This window comes from Larus michahellis, chromosome 11 (genome assembly GCF_964199755.1).
Source record: "Larus michahellis chromosome 11, bLarMic1.1, whole genome shotgun sequence".
Taxonomy (NCBI): domain Eukaryota; kingdom Metazoa; phylum Chordata; class Aves; order Charadriiformes; family Laridae; genus Larus; species Larus michahellis.
Window position 1 is genome coordinate 1,828,448 of NC_133906.1, and position 21,091 is coordinate 1,849,538.

Consider the following 21,091-nt stretch of genomic DNA (forward strand, 5'->3'; position numbering starts at 1 on the left):
GGCAGTCCTGCATGGGTCTTTGGGGCACTGAGGTTCTGGTTGCCACAGGGCCTACTTAGATCCAGGTCACAGGAAAGCGGCCCCTACCATAAGAGTGTGTACAAAAGCTTCTGCAAAGGAGTGAGGTGGGGGAGTGACCTATCCCATTTTCCCTAGAGTGTCACCTGTGGATGGCAGCTGTGAGGTGTTTGAGCACAAAGTGTTTGTGACCTTAAAGGTGTAGCAGTTTCAGAAGATGGATGGCACAAAGACAGCATACATGTTCCTGTTGGGAAGTATTTGCGGGCACAAGAGTACATGGGCAATTACTGAGTGAAATCTGCTATCGGCGAGAGGCTTTGATATCAGGAAATGTAGAAGATTTCATCCATCCCTTCCACAGGGACCAGATAAAAAGGTTAACACCGGAGGCTGGTGTAGCGAAGACTGTTATATGTCAAGACATGAATGCTGCACTATCCAGTTGGCCCGAGTAGCATCATGGAATCATTTAGGTTGGAGAAGATCCTTGAGACCATCGAGTCCAACTGTTAAGCTTACATTACCAAGTCCACCACTGAACCCTGTCCCTAAGCACCACGTCCACGGACGCTGGGCGCTTCCGTGGGCGGCCAGTGGTAAGGCTTGACAATCCTTTTCGTGAAGAAATATTTCCGAGCGCTGGGCAACAGGGATCGGGGGAAGAGACGGGGCAGCAGCCGGCGCTGCCCGTGTGCTCGGAGTCAAGCGTCGGCCCCGCAGGACTCCCGGCGCTTCTGCGCTGCGATTCCCTCGCCGGCGCCGAGTGCGCGCGTCCTGCCGCGGAGCCCCGAGGCGGGCGACCGGCCGGAGCCGCGCGTGTGCGCGCGGGCCCGTGTGCCGGTGCGAGGCGGCAGCGCGGGCAGCGGGCGGCGGCGGGCGCAGTCCCGCCGCGGGCCGCAGGGTGGTGCTCCCGGCCAAGGCGGCGCCGAGCGGCTGCGGGCGGGGAGGCGGCCCAGCCCAACCCGCCGCTACCCAGCCCAGCCCGGCCTAGCCGAGCCGAGCCGAGCCGGGCAACGGCGGCGAGCGGCGGCGAGCGGTGCCCCGTGCCAGCGGCTGCCGGGCCAGGGCGGCCGCGCTCCGTGCCGGCATCCGGAGTCGGCGAGAGGGAGGCCGCCCGACCGCCGCCCCGCCGCGCTGCTGCCGGGCGCCGCTCTCCGCGGAGGAGTGCGCGGGCGATCCGCGAGACGGAGGCTGTCCGCCGGCCCGAGATGGCGATCGCAAGGCAAGTGCTTTGTCTCTGTGCTTTCCTCTCCCTGCCGCTCGCTCGCTCCGAGCCCATCCGCTACTCCGTAGCCGAGGAGGCGGCGAGCGGCTCCGTGGTAGCCAACGTGGCGGAGGACGCGGGGCTGTCCCCGGCGCAGCTGGCGGCTCGCGGCGCCCGCCTGGCCTCGGAGGACGGCCGGCAGCACTTTCGCTTAGACCCCGCCACCGGCCGGCTCGTCGTGGCCGAGAGGCTGGACCGGGAGGAGCTGTGCGGCCAGTCCGCTACGTGCACGCTCCCCTTCGAGCTCCTGCTGGCAAACCCGCTGCAGTTCTTTCGGGTGGAGGTGGCCGTGGAGGACATCAATGACCATTCCCCCGTTTTCCCGGAGGAAGTAGTCATTTTTAAGATCCTGGAAACGAGCAACCCTGGCTCACGTTTCCCTCTGGAGGGTGCTCGGGACCTGGATGTTGGCAGCAACAGCATCCAGGCTTACAGCATTTCTCCCGAGAACGAGTACTTTAGTGTCTCCTTTGGTAGTCGGAGGAACGGTGACGAATATGTTGAACTGGTCTTGGAGAAGGCTCTAGACAGAGAGGAGGAAGGAGACGTGGATTTAAGTCTCATTGCCATGGACGGAGGCTCTCCTCCCAGGAGTGGGACCACACAAATCCACATTATTGTTCTAGATGTAAATGACAATGCTCCTGTCTTCAAAGAGGAAGGATATATTGCGCAGATTTTGGAAAATGCGCCTGTTGGCTCAGTGGTCCTTAGAGTGACGGCTATTGATCGGGATGAGGGAGTTAATGGGGACATCACCTATCAGTTCAGGCAAGCAGTGGGACAGAGCAACTCAGCATTCACGATCGACCCTACTAGTGGTGAAATTAAAGTCACGAAGCCTCTGGACTTTGAGGTGGCAGAGAATCATGAGCTCAGTGTGCGGGCCACGGATGGCGGTGGCCTGTCAGCTATCTGCAAGGTGTTGGTGGAGGTGGTGGACATGAATGACAATGCACCTGAGCTGGTGGTCAACTCCTTCAACAGCCCCCTCCCCGAGAACGCATTCCCTGGAACAGTGGTTGCCCTCTTTACTGTCAGGGACAGGGATTCTGGTGCTAATGGGAAGATCTCCTGTGCCCTTGAGGACCAGCTATTGTTCTCCCTGCGTCTGGCCTATAAGAACTACTATGAGCTTGTCACCGTCAATGCTCTGGACAGGGAGGAGATGGCACGGCACATCCTCATTGTCACAGCAGCAGACGCAGGGTCACCTCCTCTCACAACCACCCAGACCTTCACGGTGGACATCTCCGATGTCAACGACAATGCACCTGCCTTCAACCAGACATCATACACGATGTATGTGCGTGAGAACAATGTCCCCATGGTGCTTGTTGGAGCTGTCAGTGCTGCGGATGCTGATGCGGGGACCAACGCCAAGGTGACATATTTCCTGGCACCGTCCCATCCCACAGAGCAGCCTCCCTGCTCCTGCATCTCCGTGAACTCTGACAATGGGCACGTGTTTGTGCTGCGGCCTCTGGACTATGAGCAGGTGAAGCAGATTGATGTCTTGGTGAGTGCCTCCGATGCGGGATCTCCTCCTCTCAGTGCCAACGTCACCGTCCACCTTGTTGTGGTGGATGAGAATGACAATGCGCCTCTGGTGCTGTACCCATCACAGGACAGCGGTCCACCATCCAGCGAGCTGGTGCCTGTATCAGCTGAGGCAGGGTACCTCATCACCAAAGTGGTGGCTGTGGATGCAGACTCGGGACAGAACTCGTGGCTCTCATACCACCTGCTGAAGGCCACCGAGCCCGGGCTGTTTGTGGTGGGTGCCCAAAGCGGGGAGGTGCAGCTGAAGAGGCCAGTGACAGAGAGGGACGCTGTGAAGCAGAAGCTTGTTGTTGTGGTGCGAGACAATGGGCAGCCTCCGCTGTCCGCCACTGCTGCACTGAACGCCCTCCTTCTCAATGACTTCTCAGAAGTGCGCCGACCACCCACCGGCCTGGCCACGGAGGATGAGAGTGACTCCCTGACAACCTATTTAATCATTTCCTTGACCTTTGTCTCACTCCTCTTCCTCGCATCCATGACAGCCTTCATCACTCGCAAGGTGTGCAAGAGAAAGGAGCTGAAGGCAGGGCACGTGCTTTATGGTGCTGGCAACTTGCAGAGCAGCCTGGCTGATGCAGCCACAGCAGGGACCTTGCCCCATGGCTATTGCTATGAGATCAGCCTCACAACGGGCTCTGGCAACAGCGAGTTCAAGTTCCTGAAGCCCATCCTCCCCAGCCTGCCACCACAGCAGTGCACCACGGTTGGGGACACCCATGATGAACAGGTTTTCCCCCGTGGCCCCATTACTGCAGCAGACATGGCACCAGACAACCCCGGGACCCTCTCTGGAGAACAGTTCAATAGTCTTTCCTTTAACTAGCATGGAGTCAGCACATACAGAGGCTTCATTCATGCCTCACGATAGGAAGGGATCCCAGTTACAGCATGTGGCAATGGTTCCTCCCAGGTTAATCTGCATTTGCAATTGGCGTCAGTGATTTCTGCCAAATTCTATGTCAGAAGAAATTTTGTCTCCCCCTCCAAACAAACAAACAAGCAAACAAAGAAACAAAAGGACCTCAAGCCTCCTTCACCCAGGAAATAATATTCTTCAGCTGTGAAATGCTTTGCGAGTGGGGTTAGGTCCAGGGTCACCAGTCAAGTTCTTGTCTCACTTGCTGTTAGGCAAGCTCCTGGCCCTCTTATTCTGTGCTGTAACGCAATGGCAAAGTCAGGCAGACAAATCCCATTGTCCTGGTTTCAGGTGGGATAGAGTTAATTTTCTTCCTAGTAGCTGGTAGCCTAGTAGCTGTGTTTTGGATTTAGCATGAGAATAATGTTGATAACACACTGATGCTTTAGTGGTTGCTAAATCGTGCTTTTCAGCTTCTCATGCCCTGCCAGTGAGGAGGCTGGAGATGCATAAGCAGTTGTGAGGGGACAGAGCCAGGACAGCTGACCCAACCTGGCCAAAGGGATAATTCATAGCATATGACATCATGCTCAGCCTATTGAGTGTGGGGAACTGGCTGGGCATCTTGGGATGCTACTGAGGAACAGGCTAGGCATAGTTTGGTTGGTTGTGAGCAGTTGTTTTTCATTTGTATCACTTGTCTTTTCTTGGGTTTTGTTAACTTTTCGTTGTTTTTATTTTCACATTCTTTTTCTTCTTGTTGTTGTTATTATTATTTTATTTTATTGGAATTATTAAAGATTTCTCATCTCAACCCATGAGTTTTCTCACTTTTAGTCTCTCAATTCTTTCCCACATCCCACCATGGGGCTGTCTAGGGGGGTTAGTGAGTCAATGGCTGTGTGGTGCTTAGCTGCCAGCTGCGGTTAAACTATGACACACCAGCTCACGGAAATGCCCATAGCCCTCGTCCCAGTTCAGAAAAGCAAGGAAGTTGCGAGTACTGTGTTACTATGTGGTGGAAGCATGGGGGGCTGGCTCTTCCCTGCGTGCTGGATGTCTCTGTCTGAGATGTTTGGGGTCTATGTGTTTTGCCTTCTTGTCACGATGTCTGTCTGGACAGCCATTGTGTGTCTGCATATGCTGCACTAGTGCTGCGTGGTGAGGCAGGGAGTTGCTCACATCAAACCCCTGTGGTGCACGCAGTTCCAGCTCATTGGGCAAGAAAGGTATTTTGTCCCTTTGAGTACAGCAGTCTCCTCTTCTCTAGGGGAGAGCAGTAAGGCACACAAGATCTTCCTTTGGCCCACAAGATGTGGTGGGCATGCTGTCTTCCTGGGATTACCTTGGAAATATAGCAGTGCTAACAGGAGTGGAATGAAATGGTGCCGAGCATAGCAGAATAGACTAGACTAGAGAAGACTATAATAGAATAGAATATTTCAGTGGGGACGGACTTGCCAGGATCATTTAGTCCAACTGCCTGAGCACTTCAAGACTGACCAAAAGTTAAAGCATGCCTTTAAGGACATTGTCGAAGCGTCTTTTGAACACTGGCAGCCATGGGGCATCAACCCATTGACTCTGGGAAGCCTGTTCTAGTGTTTGACCATCCTCTTCATGAAGAAATGTTTCCTAATGTCAAGTCTGGACGTCCCCTGATGCAGTTTGCACCATTCCCACGCGTCCTGTCTCTGGATACAAGGGAGAAGAGATGAGCACCTCCCTCTCTCAGCCTCCTTTTCTCCTAACTAGGCAAACCCAAGTCCTTAGCCACTCCTCATAGGACATTCCTGCCAGACCTGTCACCAGATCAGTTGCCCTTCCTCTGGATGCAGCTGAGTATCTTAGCATCCTCCTTTAATGGTGCGGCCCAGGACTGCACAGAGAACTCAAGATGAGGCCGCACCAACACTAAATAGAGTGGGATAATCACCTCTTCTGACTGGATGGTTTCACTGTGTTTGATGCACCCAAGGATGCAGTTTGCTATCTTGGCTGCCAGGGCCCAACGCTGACACGTCCTGGGCCTGCTGTCAACCAACACCCCCAGATTCCTTTCTGCAGGGCTGATCTCCAGCCACTCCTCTCCAAATTTATACTTGTGCCCAGCATTACTCCCATCCCAGGCACAGAATCTGGCACTTGGACTTCTTCAATTTCATGCTATTTATGATTGCCCAATGCTCCAACCTAACTAGATCCCTCTGCAAGCCCCATTGTCCCTTGAGAGAGCGAGCAGCACCTCCCAGTTTGGTATCATCAGCAAAGTTGCTAATGATGCATTCAACTCCTGCATCGAGATCATTGGAAAAATATTGAACAGAACTGGCCTGAGAATTTCACCCTGAGGAACATCGCAGGTGATATGTCAGCAGCCAGATATAGCCTCCCCCAGCCCCATTGACTACAGTGCCTCTTTAGCCTCTTCTTTAGCCAGTTCACCATGAACCTGCTCATCTCAGAGTTGGACAACATATCCAGAAGAATTCTCTGAGGGACAGTGCCTCAAAATGTGCTAAAATCCAGAAATCTACATCCACAGCGTTCCTTCATCCACAGGGCATGTGACTTCATAATAGAAGGACATGGACCTGTTGGAGCGAGTCCAGAGGTGGGCTGTGAAGATGATCAGAGTGCTGGAGGACCTCTCCTATGAACAGAGGATGAGAGAGTTGGGGTTGCTCATCCTGAATAAGAGGGGGCTCCAGGAAGACCTTAGAGCCCCTTCCAGTCCCTAAAGGGGGCCTTCAGAAAAGCTGGGGAGGGATTCTTTATTGGGGAGCATAGCGACAGGATGAGGGGTAACAGTATAAACTGAAAGAGGGTAGATTTAGATTAGTCATTAGGAAGAAATTCTCAGAGTGTGGTGAGATGCTGTCACAGGTTTCCCAGGGAAGTTGTGTATGCCCTGTCCCGGGAAGTTTTCAAGACCAGGTTGGGTGGGGCTTTGGGCAACCTGGTCTTGTGGAAGGTGTCCCTGCCCATGGCAGGGGAGTTGGAACACGATGATCTTTAAGGTGCCTTCCAAATCTAACCATTCTATGATTCTATGATATCAAAGCAGTTAAGCAGGACTTTCCCTTGGTGAACGCACGTTGACTGTGCCTGATGATTGCATTGTTCTTTAAATGGCTGTCATTAGTAACCTGTATGATCTTCTCCATAATTTTTCTATGAACTGAGGTTAGACTAACAGGTCGGTAGTTTTCCTGGGTCTTCCCTCTTGCCCTTCTTGTAAAGTGGAAGAACATTGGCTAGCTTCCAGTCAACAGGGACCCCTCCCCAGTCTCCCAAGGCCTTTGGCAGCTGATGGAGAGACGTCCTGCTGTAAGATTGACTAGCTCCATCAGTACTCTGGGACAAATCCCACAGGTGCCATGGACTTGTGAACATTCCACTGACACCACTGGTCCCTGACAATTTCTGCGTCCACCAATGGAAAATCACTGTTCCTGCACTCGCGGCCCTCTGTTTCAGTGGACCGGGCAGCCCAGCATCAATCTCTATTGTTAAACAGCAGGTCAAGAAAAGCATTGAATGCCTCTGCTGCTTCTTCATCCCTGTCAGTCAGGTAACCATCTTCAACAAGTATCAGTCTAATGTTTTCTTTAGACCTCCTCTTCCTATTAACATATTTTAAAAAGCCTTTCTTGTTGTCTGACACAAGGCTGGACAGTTTCCACTCTAATTGAGCTTTGGACTTTCATGTCTTCTCCCTGCATAGACAAACACTAGCTCTGCAGTCTTCCTGCAAAGCCCGACCTTGCTTCCAGAGGTCACACAATTTCTTTTTCCTCTTGACTTCCACAAGGAGTTGTTCAAACATGCTCATTTCCTTTGTGTGCATTGTAAGGAAACTGCACAAGTTGCTTCAAAGGACTTTGAAGGTAGAATAAAGTTGAACTTGGAAAAGGGACATTGAGTTTGGTGTCATCGCTGTTCTTCCTGAATTCAGAGGCTTCTTGATGGGATTGGAAAGCCATCTTGATAAGATTTCTTGTGTTTCTATTAGAACACTTACATTCTCCATTTTTCACTTATTCTTTCTACTTTGTGAACTGTCTTTAAGCATGGAATATTTGGAAACCCTGAGGCTATATTGTGCTACCTTTATAAACTGTACCGTTGTAAACTGGGATACTGTTGAGTGTAAAAATGAAATAAGGAGAGACCTGAATGCCTTGCGTGGAGACTGTGATCTTTGTAGAGATGTTTTTTTCTGGGAAAGGTCTGTCAAAGTTTTTCAAAAGGCTGCAAGTTTTTTTCTCATTTTGTCCCTTGCCTGATGTAAAGCTGAGCAGGTACATTTCTTCAGTGTGGCGATGAAGAGGCAGTGAAGGCTATACCGCATTCATTGAAATTGTGGGGTGCACGGCTTTGCTGGCAGGCGTGTATGGGTCTTCTGAGCAGTGAGCTTCTGGTTGTCACAGAGCCCTGTAAGATCCGGGTGAATGGAAAGCGGCCCCTACGATAAGATGGTGTGCAAAAGCTTCTGCAAAGGAGTGAGGTGGGGGGAGCGACCTATCCCATTCTTCCTAGAGCTCCCCTCGGATGGAAACTGTGAGTTGTTTGAGCACAAAGTGTTTGTGACCTTAAAGGTGTAGCAGTTTCAGAAGATGGATGGCACAAAGACAGCATACATGTTCCTGCCGGGAAGTATTTGGGGGCACAAGAGTACATGGGCAATTACTGAGTGAAATCTGCTATAGGGGAGAGGCTTCGATCTCAGGAAATGTAAAAGACTTCACCCTTCCCTTCCACGGGCACCTGATAAAAATGTAACACAGGAGGCTAGTGTAGCAAAGACTGTTATATGTCAAGAAGTGAATGCCGCACTATCCAATTAGCCCGAGTAGCATCATGGAATCATTTAGGCTGGAGAAGACCCTTGAGATCATCGAGTCCAAAGTTAAGCTTACATTACCAAGTCCACCACTGAACCCTGTCACTAAGTGCCACGTCCACGGACGCTGGGCACTTCCATGGGCGGCCGGTGTTAAGGCTTGACAATCCTTTTGGTGAAGAAATGTATCCGAACGCTGTGCAACGGGGATCGGGGGAAGAGACGGGACAGCTGCCGGCGCTGCCCGTGCGCTGGGAGTCAAGCGTCGGCCCCGCAGGACTCCCGGCGCTCCTGCGCTGCGCGTCCCTCGCCGGCGCCGTGTGTGCACGGGCCCGTGTGCTGTCCCGCCGCGGGCCGCAGGGTGGTGCTCCCGGCCAAGGCGGCGCCGAGCGGCTGCGGGCGGGGAGGCGGCCCAGCCCAGCCCGCCGCTACACAGCCCAGCCCAGCCCGGCCGAACCGAGCCGGGCAACGGCGGCGAGCGGCGGCGAGCGGTGCCCCGTGCCAGCGGCTGCTGGGCCAGGGCAGCCGCGCTACGTGCCGCCATCCGGAGTCGGCGAGAGGGAGGCCGCCCGACCGCCGCCCCGCCGCGCGGCTGCTGGGCGCCGCTCTCCGCGGAGGAGTGCGCGGGCGATCCGCGAGACGGAGGCTGTCCGCCGGCCCGAGATGGCGATCGCAAGGCAAGTGCTTTGTCTCTGTGCTTTCCTCTCCCTGCCGCTCGCTCGCTCCGAGCCCATCCGCTACTCCGTAGCCGAGGAGGCGGCGAGCGGCTCCGTGGTAGCCAGCGTGGCGGAGGACGCGGGGCTGTCCCCGGCGCAGCTGGCGGCTCGCGGCGCCCGCCTGGCCTCGGAGGACGGCCGGCAGCACTTTCGCTTAGACCCCGCCACCGGCCGGCTCGTCGTGGCCGAGAGGCTGGACCGGGAGGAGCTGTGCGGCCAGTCCGCTACGTGCACGCTCCCCTTCGAGCTCCTGCTGGCAAACCCGCTGCAGTTCTTTCGGGTGGAGGTGGCCGTGGAGGACATCAATGACCATTCCCCCATTTTCCCGGAGGAACGAGTTACTATTAAGATTGTGGAAAGGAGCGACCTGGGCTCGCGTTTCCCTCTGGAGGGTGCTCGGGACCTGGATGTTGGCAGCAACAGCATCCAGGCTTACAGCATTTCTCCCGAGAACGAGTACTTCAGTGTCTCCTTTGCAAGTCAGAGTGAGGACGACAAATATGTTGAACTGGTCTTGGAGAAGGCTCTAGACAGAGAGGAGGAAGGAGAGGTGGTTTTCAGTCTCATTGCCATGGATGGGGGCTCTCCTCCCAGGAGTGGGACCACACAAATCCGCATTGTTATTCTAGATGTAAATGACAACTCTCCTGTCTTCACACAGAAGCTGTATGTTGGGCAGGTTTTGGAAAATGCCCCTGTGGGCTCTGTTGTTCTCAGAGTGGTGGCAACTGATCAGGATGTGGGAGTTAATGGGGACATCACCTATCAGTTCAGGCAAGCAGTGGGCCAAAGCAACTCAGCATTCATGATCGACCCTACTAGTGGTGAAATTAAAGTCACGAAGCCTCTGGACTTTGAGGTGGCAGAGAATCATGAGCTCAGTGTGCGGGCCACGGATGGCGGTGGCCTGTCAGCTATCTGCAAGGTGTTGGTGGATGTGGTGGATGTGAATGACAATGCACCTGAGCTGGTGGTCAACTCCTTCAACAGCCCCCTCCCCGAGAACGCATTCCCTGGAACAGTGGTTGCCCTCTTTACTGTCAGGGACCGGGATTCTGGTGCGAATGGGAAGATCTCCTGTGCCCTTGAGGATCAGCTATTGTTCTCCCTGCGTCTGCCCTATAAGAATTACTATGAACTGGTGACTGTGAGTATGCTGGACAGGGAGGAGATGGCACGGCACATCCTCATTGTCACAGCAGCAGACGCAGGATCACCTCCTCTCACAACCACCCAGACCTTCACAGTGGACATCTCCGATGTCAACGACAATGCACCTGCCTTCAACCAGACATCATACACGATGTATGTGCGTGAGAACAATGTCCCCATGGTGCTTGTTGGAGCTGTCAGTGCTGCAGATGCTGATGTGGGGCCCAATGCCAAGGTGTCATATTTCCTGGCACCATCCCATCCCACAGAGCAGCCTCCCTGCTCCTGCATCTCCGTGAACTCTGAGAATGGGCACGTGTATGTGCTGCGGCCTCTGGACTATGAGCAGGTGAAGCAGATTGATGTCTTGGTGAGTGCCTCCGATGCCGGATCTCCTCCTCTCAGTGCCAACGTCACCGTCCACCTTGTTGTGGTGGATGAGAATGACAATGTGCCACTGGTGCTGTACCCATCACAGGACAGCGGTCCACCATCCAGCGAGCTGGTGCCTGTATCAGCTGAGGCGGGGTACCTCATCACCAAAGTGGTGGCTGTGGATGCAGACTCAGGACAGAACTCGTGGCTCTCATACCACCTGCTGAAGGCCACCGAGCCCGGGCTGTTTGTGGTGGGTGCCCAAAGCGGGGAGGTGCGGCTGAAGAGGCCAGTGACAGAGAGGGATGCTGTGAAGCAGAAGCTCGTTGTTGTGGTGCGAGACAATGGGAAGCCTCCGCTGTCAGCCACTGCGGCACTGAACGCCCTCCTGCTCAATGACTTCTCAGACGTGCGCATACCTCACAGCAGCCTGGCCACGGAGGATGAGAGTGACTCCTTGACAACCTATTTAATCATTTCCTTGACCTTTGTCTCACTCCTCTTCCTCGCATCCATGACAGCCTTCATCACTCGCAAGGTGTGCAAGAGAAAGGAGCTGAAGGCAGGGCACGTGCTTTATGGTGCTGGCAACTTGCAGAGCAGCCTGGCTGATGCAGCCACAGCAGGGACCTTGCCCCATGGCTATTGCTATGAGATCAGCCTCACAACGGGCTCTGGCAACAGCGAGTTCAAGTTCCTGAAGCCCATCCTCCCCAGCCTGCCACCACAGCAGTGCACCACGGTTGGGGACACCCATGATGAACAGGTTTTCCCCCGTGGCCCCATTACTGCAGCAGACATGGCACCAGACAACCCCGGGACCCTCTCTGGAGAACAGTTCAATAGTCTTTCCTTTAACTAGCATGGAGTCAGCACATACAGAGGCTTCATTCATGCCTCACGATAGGAAGGGATCCTTGTTACATCTGCATTTGCAGTTGGTGTCAGTGATTTCCTATCAAATTCTAAGTGAGAAGAAATGTTTATCTCTACCTGCAGGAAAAAAACAAACAATAGTAACTGAATTTTCCTTCAGTCCAATAAGAATATGGTTTTGCTCTCTTACAGCCGCTTCTGAAATTTTTCAAGAGTGGTGTTTGTTCCAGTGCTCCCAGCTAAGTTCTTCTCTCACTTGCTGGCAGTCCAGCCCGTGGACCTCTTATTCTGTGCTCTAACACAATGTCAAAGTCAGGCTGACAAATCACATCCCTGCTGAAATGCACATAGCCCTCTTCCCAGCAATGAAGGTGTGAGTACTGTGTTACAATGTGATGCAAGCATCGAGCTCTTTCTTCTCTGGGTGCTGGGTGTCTCTGTCTGAGTTCTATGGGCTCTGTGTGTTTGTCTTCTGGTCAGCTATGTCTGTCTGGACAGCCTTTGTGTGTCTGCCTGTGCTGCAATAGTGCTGCCCAGTGAATGCAGCAGTTGCTCTCAACTACTGTGGTGACCTCAATTCCAGCTCATCAGGTAAGAAGGGTATTTTGTCCTTTTGAGTACAGCAGTCTCACTTCTCTAAGGGAGAGCAGCAAAACGGACAAGATCTTCCTTTGGACGATGAGAGGGGGGAGGGTGGTCTGTCTTCTTGGGGTTTCCTTGGAAATATAACAGCTGAAGTAAAGTTTGCATAGACAGTAACTGTTCAGAGTTGTTAAAACACGTTCATTGCGTTTGAATGCATTGTAAGGAAACTCCACATGTCACTTCAAGGGCTTTTTCTAAAGTTAGTATCAAGATGAACTTGGAAAAGGACTATTGAGTCTGGTTTTGTTATTGTTACCAAATTCAGAGGTTTCTTGATGGGAGGGGAAAGTGGTCTCAACAGGATATTCTCTGTTTTTGTTAGAGCATTTGCATTCTGCTTTTTGCCCTTTTTCCTTCTACTCTGTGAACTGTGTTTGAGCATTGTCTTACCTATTCCTATTAAGAAGGACTGTTAACCCATGTATAATATCAGATTGTTTGAATGAAACCAGAGTGTGGCACAGAATATTTGGAAACCCTGACACTGTGTGTTGCTACAGTTATGAACTCTACTGTTATAAACAGGGTTATCCTTGTGTGTAAAAATGAAATAAAGAGAACACCTGAATGGCATGTTTGAAAATGGTCTTTGTAGACATGTTTTTTGTGGGAAATCTCTGTGAAAGTTTTTCAAAAGGCCGGGATTTTTTTTTCTTATTTTGTCCCTTGGCTGAGGTTAGGATGAGCGGGTAGATTTCTTCAGCTTGGAGATGCAGCTAATGGAGTATTCAGGAAAATTGCGGGGAGGAGGCAATTACTGGCAGGCCTACATGAGTCTTCTGAGCACTGAGCTTCTGGTTTCAACAAGGCCCAGTTAGATCCAGAAACTGGCCCCTACCCTAACAGGAAACTGGCCCCTGCCCTAACAGAGGCAGTGGGTATGCAAAGGCCTCTGCAAAGCAGTGAGGTGGGTGGAGTGACTTTTCCAATTCTCTCAACAGCTCCAGCTGCAGATGGCAACTGTGAGGTGTTGGAGCACTAAGTGTTTTGATTCTAAATGTTTTGGAGGATGGATGGCAGAAGAAGAGCATACGTATTCCTTTAGGGAAGTGTTTGGGAAAGCCCTCGGAAGTGGGCAATTGCTGGGATAATACTACTACCTGGGAGAGGATTCACCCTCAGGAAATGCAGAGGACTACACCTGTCCCTTCCTTAAAGGCCCCAATAAAAAGGTAAGTCCTGAGGGCATGCTGGTGTAGTGATACTGACTAGAAGACCATTGTACATTGAGGACTGAGTGATCCACCATCCAGTTAATCTGGGAAGGCATAGGCCTGTCCTGTGCTGTCTTATTCTTTGTTGTGCTGCATAAATCCCTGGGTGGCAGGATGAACTCAGCCAGCTCACTGGGGAGCTGGTAGGGAGGGGGAGGGTGGTGTTGTCATGCTGGAGTTGCTGCTTGGAGCGCCCTGGGCTTTGGGTTCTGGTCGGTAAGTGGTGGTACATTAATGGCACTTTGTGTATTCCTCTATCAGTATTATTGTTGTTTTCCCCTTTCCTTTGCTGTTCTGTTAAACTGCCTTCATCTCAGCCCACGAGTTTTGCCTTTTTCTTCTGGTTCTGCCTCCATCCCACTGCTGGGGGAGAGTGAGCAAAAGACCATGTGGTTCTTTATTGCCAGCTGGGGCTAAACCACAACAGTCCTTTTTTGCACCCAACATGGGACGCAAAAGGTTGAGATAACAACAGATCTGACTAGAATATGTTAAAATGAATTTGTTATACACATTTATTTTATTAGTTAAATAGTCACTGGTCACAATGTTGCTTTGTTTGTTTGCATGGCTGTGTTATGAAAATTCATATATGCTCATGAAAATTCTTATATGCTCTATGTACACCCTGTGATCCTGTTCACCTCCTCTGGGAGAGAGATCAGATTATCATTTTGCCGTCCTGTGTAATATCAGCTTATGATATGATAACATCACTCTTCAGGCTGTTATATTGGTGTGTTTATGCAGCATTGCTGTCCTGTTTGTACCTCAGGCACCATCTCTTGGAATTTATTAATAATCGCACCCAATTTATGGGGAAAAAGGGGATTTAGGGGGGGCTAGTTTCCCCAGCTTTTTCACCTCCATTTTCTCCTTTGGGATGAGTACATCGGCTTTTGAGAATTTTGAATATCCTTGGCATGTTCAAACCAGCATGGTTCTGTTGCTACGTATCCTGAAAGTGTTTCAGGTCTTGTTTAGGGTTAAACAACTATTTAAGAATACTACCCAGAGATGTGCCCGAGGCTGGATAGTCATGGGTAGCATGGCATGTGGGAGAATATGAGTGGGTATCTGGAGAACTTCTCACCTCCAATGGTTTGGAACTTCAGCTCCAGACAACTACAGGACCCTGATAAAGTGATAAAATATTTGGAAGGAAAACGCTGTGGCTATTCCAGAGAGGCACAACTTACTGCACTGTCCTGGGCCCTGGCCAGTATCTACCAATCACGGCTCAATACTATGCAGCACCCTCAGAGGAAAGAAAGGGAAACCAGACCATCAGACAGGACAGCTACTCCAATCCCTGAGACAGGCACTGATACAGGTACTGTGGCTGCTCAAACCCTGGTAACAGGCACTGCAGCTGAATCAGAAAACCAACCCATGAGAGTATCAGGTGCCCCTATTCAGAAGAATAAATACACAAAGAAATTGGTTCACTTAGTAAGGGATGATGATAAACCAGGGCCATCACAAGAACCAGACATAATCACCCAATCCCTATCCCTGAGTGAACTTCGAGTTATACAAAAGATTTCAGCTGCCATCCAGATGAGCACATTGTCACGTGGCTGCTCCAAAGCTGAGATAACGGGGCCAGGAGCTTGGAGTTAGAGAGTAGGGAAGCCAAGCAACTGGCATCCCTGTCTAGGGAAGGGGGCATTGACAAGGCAATTGGGAAAAAGACACAAGCCCTTAGCCTCTGGAGGCCACTCATGTCAGGCATGAAGAAAAGGTATTCCTTCAGTGAAGATGTTGCATGTCCTCCAAGCAAGTGGACCACCATAGAGAGAGGTATCCAGTACCCCTGAGGGAATTAGCCATGCAGGAGATAGATTATTATCACCTGGACAATGCACACTTACCCACAGATCCTGATGAAGTCCAATGCACACAGCCCATGTTGTGCAAGTTTGTACAGAGCGCACCATCATCGAATGCCAGTTCATTGGCACTGATGGAATGGAAAGGCGAAGAAGTACCAATGACGGATGAAGTGGCTGGCCAACTCCAGCAATACAAAGAAAGTTTCTCTTCCTCCCTCATCTCAGCTGTGGAGAAACTGTCCTGGAAGTTACAGCAACTCAAAGAATATGTCCTGTTCCCCACCTGTACGGGCCAGTATCTCAGTTCTTAGCAGGAGGCGTCTCTCTGCTCAAGAGACAAGATATAGAGGGTACTCACCACAAGGCACTGTGTGGTTTTACCTGTGTGACCATGGAAAGGACATGAGGAAGTGGGATGAACAACCTACCCTGACCTTAGAGGTACAAGTACATGAGTCACAAGGAAGAACAATCCAGGAAAAGTGCTTCTCCAGTTTCCAGTGGACAGTTCCCCACACAGAGTAGAAGGCTTGATCTTATTTCTGATCCCCTTGAAGGGACTTATAAGTCGTTTTTGCAAGATGTGAGTAAGAGATATTATGGCCATGATTAGAGAGGCCCTGCCTACAGCCAGGTAGAGGAAAGGGACAACCTCATTTATTGGACTGTGTGAATTCAATGGCCTGGCACATCAGACCCACAGGAGTATAAGGCTCTAGTGGACGTTGGTGCACAGTGTACCTAATACCATCAAGCTATAAAGGGGCAGAACCCATCTGTATTTCTGAAGTGACAGCAGGATCCCAACAGTTGACTGTATTGGAAGCTGAAGTGAGCCTAACTGGGAATGAGTAGCAAAAGCACCCCATTGTTACTGGCCCAGAGGCCCTGTGCATCCTTGGCACAGACTACATCAGGAAAGGGTATTTCCAGGACCCAAAAGGGTACCAGTGGCCTTTTGGCATAGCTGCCTTGGAGGCAGAGGAAATTAAGCAGCTGTCTACCTTGCCTGGTCTCTCAGAGGACTGTTCTGTTGTGGGCTTGCTGAGGGTCGAAGAACAACAAGCGACAATTGCACAACATTGCATTGACGACAGTATCACACCAATCAAGACCTTTTGATTCCCATCCATAAGCTGATTCATCAACTGGAGACCCAAGGAGTGATCAGCAAGACTCGCTCACCCTTAAATAGTCCCATGTGGCCAGTGAGAAAATCTAATGGAGAATGGAGACTAACAGTGGACTATCATGGCCTGAATGAAGTTGCACCACCACTGAGCGCCACCATGCTAGAATGTTAGAATTTCAATATGAACTGGAGTCAAAGGCAGCCAAGTCATATGCCTCCATTAATACTGCTAATGCATTTTTCTCAATCCCTTTGGCAGCAGAGTGCAGGCCACAGTTTGCTTTCACTTGGAGGGGTGTCCAGTACGCCTGAAACTGACTGCCCCAGGGGTGGAAACACAACCCCACCATTTGTCATGGATTGATCCAGACTGCACTGGAACAGGGTGAAGTTCTGTAACACCAGCAATACATTGACAACATCATTATATGGGGCAACACAGCAGAAGAATTTTTTGAGAAAGGGAATAAAAGAGTTCAAATCCTTCTGAAAGCCAGTTTTGCCATAAAACAAAGTAAGGTCAAGGGGCCGGCACAGGAGATCCAGTTTGTAGGAACGAAAAGGCAAGATGGACACCATCAGATCCCAATGGATGTGATCAACAAAATAACAACTATATCTCCACTGACTAGCAAAAAGGAAACACAAACTTTCTTAGGCATTGTATGTTTTTGGAGGATGCATATCCCAAATTACAATCTGATTGTAAGGCCTCCATATCAAGTGACCTGGAAGAAAAATTATTTTAAATGGGGCCCTGAGCAATGGCAAGACTTTAAACAAACTAAATAGGTAGTAGTTCATGCAGTAGCCCTGGGGCCAGTCCAGGCAGGGCAAGATGTTAAAAATGTGCTCTACACTGCAGCCATCAAGAATGATCCTACCTGGAGACTCTGTCAGAAAGCACCGGAGGATACTCAAGGTCAGCCCCTAGAGTTTTGGGGTTGGGGATACAGAGGATCTGAGGCCCACTAAGCTCCAACTGAAGAGATACTGACAGCATATGAAGTGGTTCAAGCTGCTTCAGGAGTGGTTGATACCGAAGTACAGCTGCTCTTAGCACCTCGACTGCCAGTGCTGAGATGAATGTTCAAAGAAAGGGTCCCCTCTGCACATCAAGCAACTGATGCTACATGGAGTAAGTGGGTCACAATGATCACACAGTGAGCTAGGATGGGAAACCCCAGTTGCCCAGGAATTCTGGAAGTGATCATGGACTGGGCAGAAGGCAAAGATTTTGGAATATCACCAGAGGAGGAGGTGACGCATGTGGAAGAGGCCCTACCATATAATAAACTATCAGAAAATGAGGAGAAATATGGGCCCTGTTGTATTGTAGGAAAACATCAAAGGTGGAAGGCTGCTGTGTGGAGTCCTACATGACAAGTTGCAGAAGCCACTGAACGACAAGATAAATCAAGCCATTTTGCAGAGGTAAAAGCCATCCAGCTGGCTTTAGACATTGCTGAACAAGAAAAATGGACAGTACTTTACCTCTATAGTGAGTAATGGATAGTGGCAAATGCTCTGGGCGGGTGGGCTTTACAGCAATGGAAGCAGAGCAACTGGCAGCACACTGACAAACCCGTTTGGGCTGCTGCACTGTGGCAAGATATTGCTGCCCAGATAGAGAATCTGGTCATAAAAGTACCTCTTCTTTGATGGTCTGACCTATGAATAATTCAGTCTTATGTTGCCAGTCCAGATCCACCTGAGCCACTTTAATCTTAGCAGCCTGAGGTACTTGCTTGTTGTTTTGATGTTCCCCAGTGGCCCGACTCTTGGGTGAGTATCTATGTGAGGACGATGGCTGAAATATAATTATGGGGAGGCCTGGTGGATTGATTATATCACACTCCCACAAACTGGCCTAGGTAAGTGCCATGTGCTTACAATGATGAGATGGCTGGAAACATACCCTGTGCCCCATGCCACCTCCCAGAACACTATCCTGGGCCTTGAAAAGCAAGTCTTATGGTGACATGGCACCCCAGAGAGAATTGAGTCAGACAACAGGACTCATTTCCAAAACAACCTCATAGACACCTGGGCCAAAGAGCATGGAATTGACTGGGTATATCACATCCCCTATCATGCACCAGCCTCTGGGAAGATTGAAAGATACAGTGGACTGCTAAAACCTACACTGAGAGCAATGGGTGGTGGGACCTTAAAACACTGGGATACACGTTTAGCAAAAGCTACCTGGTTATTTAACACCAAGGCATCTACCAATGGAGCTGGCCCTGCCCAGTCAAAACTTCCATGTACTGTAGAAGGGGATAAAGTCCCCATGGTGTACATGAAGCATATGTTCGGGAAGACACTCTGGGTTAGTCCCTCCTCAGGCAAAGGCAAACCCATCCACAGTGTTGCTTTTGCTCAAGGACCTGGGTGTACTTGGTGATGCAAAAGGATAAGGAGGTTTAATGTATACCTCATGGGGATTTGATTTTGGGTGAGAATAGCCAATAAAACAAATTGTATGATGTTGATTGCCAAATAACCCTGCCACTGTATGTCATCACTATGACAATTACTATGTGCTATATCAATGGAACTATTTTAAGAATCACCGTAACTAATGATGCGTGGACTTTGATGAAACTGAATATAGAGCAGCGGTGATGGGACCAGAACGGGCTTCAGCAATTGGTGCCCAGCAACTTCCTCGAGATCAACATCTTCAACCCAGAGACGGTGGGCACAGGCTGCACCAGATACACCAGCCACAAGCTCCGAAGTCAGCATGTAACTGTCCAGCACCACACACCTTCTCTCCTGCCCTAAGAGACCGTGATAACAGATGGAGCCCAAAGTAATAGATTAAATGAACTCAATGGATATTTCAGAGAGATTGCCCATAGACTAAGATGATATCTGCATGTACATATATATAAATATATATATAAATATATATATATATAAAACAGGGAAAAGTGGTTAATTGGAAAGTGTTAAGATCTGGGCATGATATAGATGGTATAGGATAAGGGCTGAATAATGTCCTGTTTCTGGCAGGGATAGGGTTAATTTTCACAAGGAGCTTGGATGGGACAGAGGCAGTTTGGCCGACCCAAACTGGCCAAATGGGTATTCAATGACAAGTGAGTCATGCTCAGTATATAGCTGGGGGAGCTGGTGGCAGAAGGTGGGGGGGGGGTTGGGCGGGAAGAGGGACGGGCAGTAGGAGGGGGAGAGGGGGCTTCTCAGAGTGGGCTGGTCTTTGGGTTCCAGTTGGTGAGCGGTGGTACATTAATCATGTTTTGTATATTCCTCTATCAGTATTATTGTTGGTTGTTTTTCTTATTCCTTTGCTGTTCTGTTAAACTGCCTTTATCTCAACCCACGTGTTTTGCCTTTTTCTTCCAATTCTCCACCTATCCCGCTCCTGGGTGTGTGTCTGCGTGTGAGCAAAAGACCATGTGGTTCTTTGTTGCCAGCTGGGGCTAAACCACAACAGTGTGTCTGATGCAGTTCATAACAAGATGGTTTATTTTGTTTTTTACACTACGGGAGGGCAAGGCTGTTTCCTGTATTGGAGGGCCTGAACACATTGATGAGCTTTCCCAAAGGGCTCATCGGAGGTGCCCTTTAGGAAGTATAACTTCTTAAGCCAGGTGTTGCATTAAAAAGGTCTTAGTTTTGTCACAGAAACAAGGCCCTGCCAAGGGCCTTCACTGAAACAATTCTGTTTCAGAGCCAATGGCTCTGACTAAGACAGTTTAACATTTGCCCATTTCAGAGACCTGCCAAGGGCTTTTACTGAAATAGCATGACAAAGCTGAAAAGATAAATATTTCCTGCTTCGGAGCCCTGCTAAGGACTTCCACTGAGGCAGTTTCACAAAGTTGAAAAGATAAAATGATTTATTGAAGCAACAGATATAATAGTTTCTGAATTGCTGTTGATAAATGCACTAGCTGCAATAGCGCTAATATACTATAATAATGATAGCAAAATAAATTGATAAATGAATAAATGTTATCACAGGTGTTCTTCACCAAGAGGTGAAGGTGCAATGCTTACCAAGAAGGTGTCCCTGTTTTGGTAGAGGAAGAGGAACACAGCCCATTGACTGTCTCTTCTAGGTCTCAAGTTTCTTCTCCCTCGGAGAGATCTCTCTCTCCTGATACTCTCCTCAACATCCCTTACAGAATCATAGAATGGTTTAGGTTGGAAGGGACTTTGAAGATCCCTAGTTCCAACCCCCCTGCAATGGGCAGGGACACCTCCCATTAGACTATAATACACCATATCATATAACATATCAGACCATAATTTATATCCTAACCTTACCTGATCCCTTCCCTGGGGTGATGTTTTAGCATGATTTGGGTGGAGAGTTGGGTGCTATAGTCATATATGTTTAGTGTGTTCTTCTTTTAGCTCATTACCATACTTAGGGATGCCAACTTTAATATTTATTTAATGGATAATTAAGCAAAAAGTCTCACTCTGGGCACCGCGGGCTTCCAGATTCTGTGCTGAAGCTGTTTATCTGCCCATTCCTGCATTCACGAAATTTTGAGCCAAAACAGGACTGACCTGCTGCCACAAGACTCCCTTCTTCAACTGTTCTTTACACTGACCTCT

General features: G+C 50.1%; 2 protein-coding genes across 2 annotated transcripts; both read left to right on the forward strand.

The window, feature by feature from the left end:
• Positions 1 to 1,229: 1,229 nt before the first annotated feature.
• Positions 1,230 to 3,684, forward strand: LOC141749896 (protocadherin beta-15-like). Its single transcript, XM_074604159.1, has one exon. The coding sequence runs from the start codon at positions 1,230 to 1,232 to the stop codon at positions 3,669 to 3,671; it is 2,442 nt and encodes an 813-aa protein (XP_074460260.1). The 3' UTR covers positions 3,672 to 3,684.
• A 5,030-nt stretch (positions 3,685 to 8,714) lies between these two features.
• LOC141749888 (protocadherin beta-15-like) lies at positions 8,715 to 19,596 on the forward strand. The gene has a single exon (XM_074604150.1). It carries the CDS (start codon positions 8,734 to 8,736, stop codon positions 11,653 to 11,655), a length of 2,922 nt encoding a protein of 973 aa, XP_074460251.1. The 5' UTR covers positions 8,715 to 8,733; the 3' UTR covers positions 11,656 to 19,596.
• The last annotated feature ends 1,495 nt before the right edge of the window (positions 19,597 to 21,091 follow it).

Excerpts from the sequence above, each read along its gene's own strand:
- LOC141749896 (XM_074604159.1), top strand. The coding sequence starts at position 1,230 with ATGGCGATCGCAAGGCAAGTGCTTTGTCTCTGTGCTTTCCTCTCCCTG.
- LOC141749888 (XM_074604150.1), top strand. The coding sequence starts at position 8,734 with ATGTATCCGAACGCTGTGCAACGGGGATCGGGGGAAGAGACGGGACAG.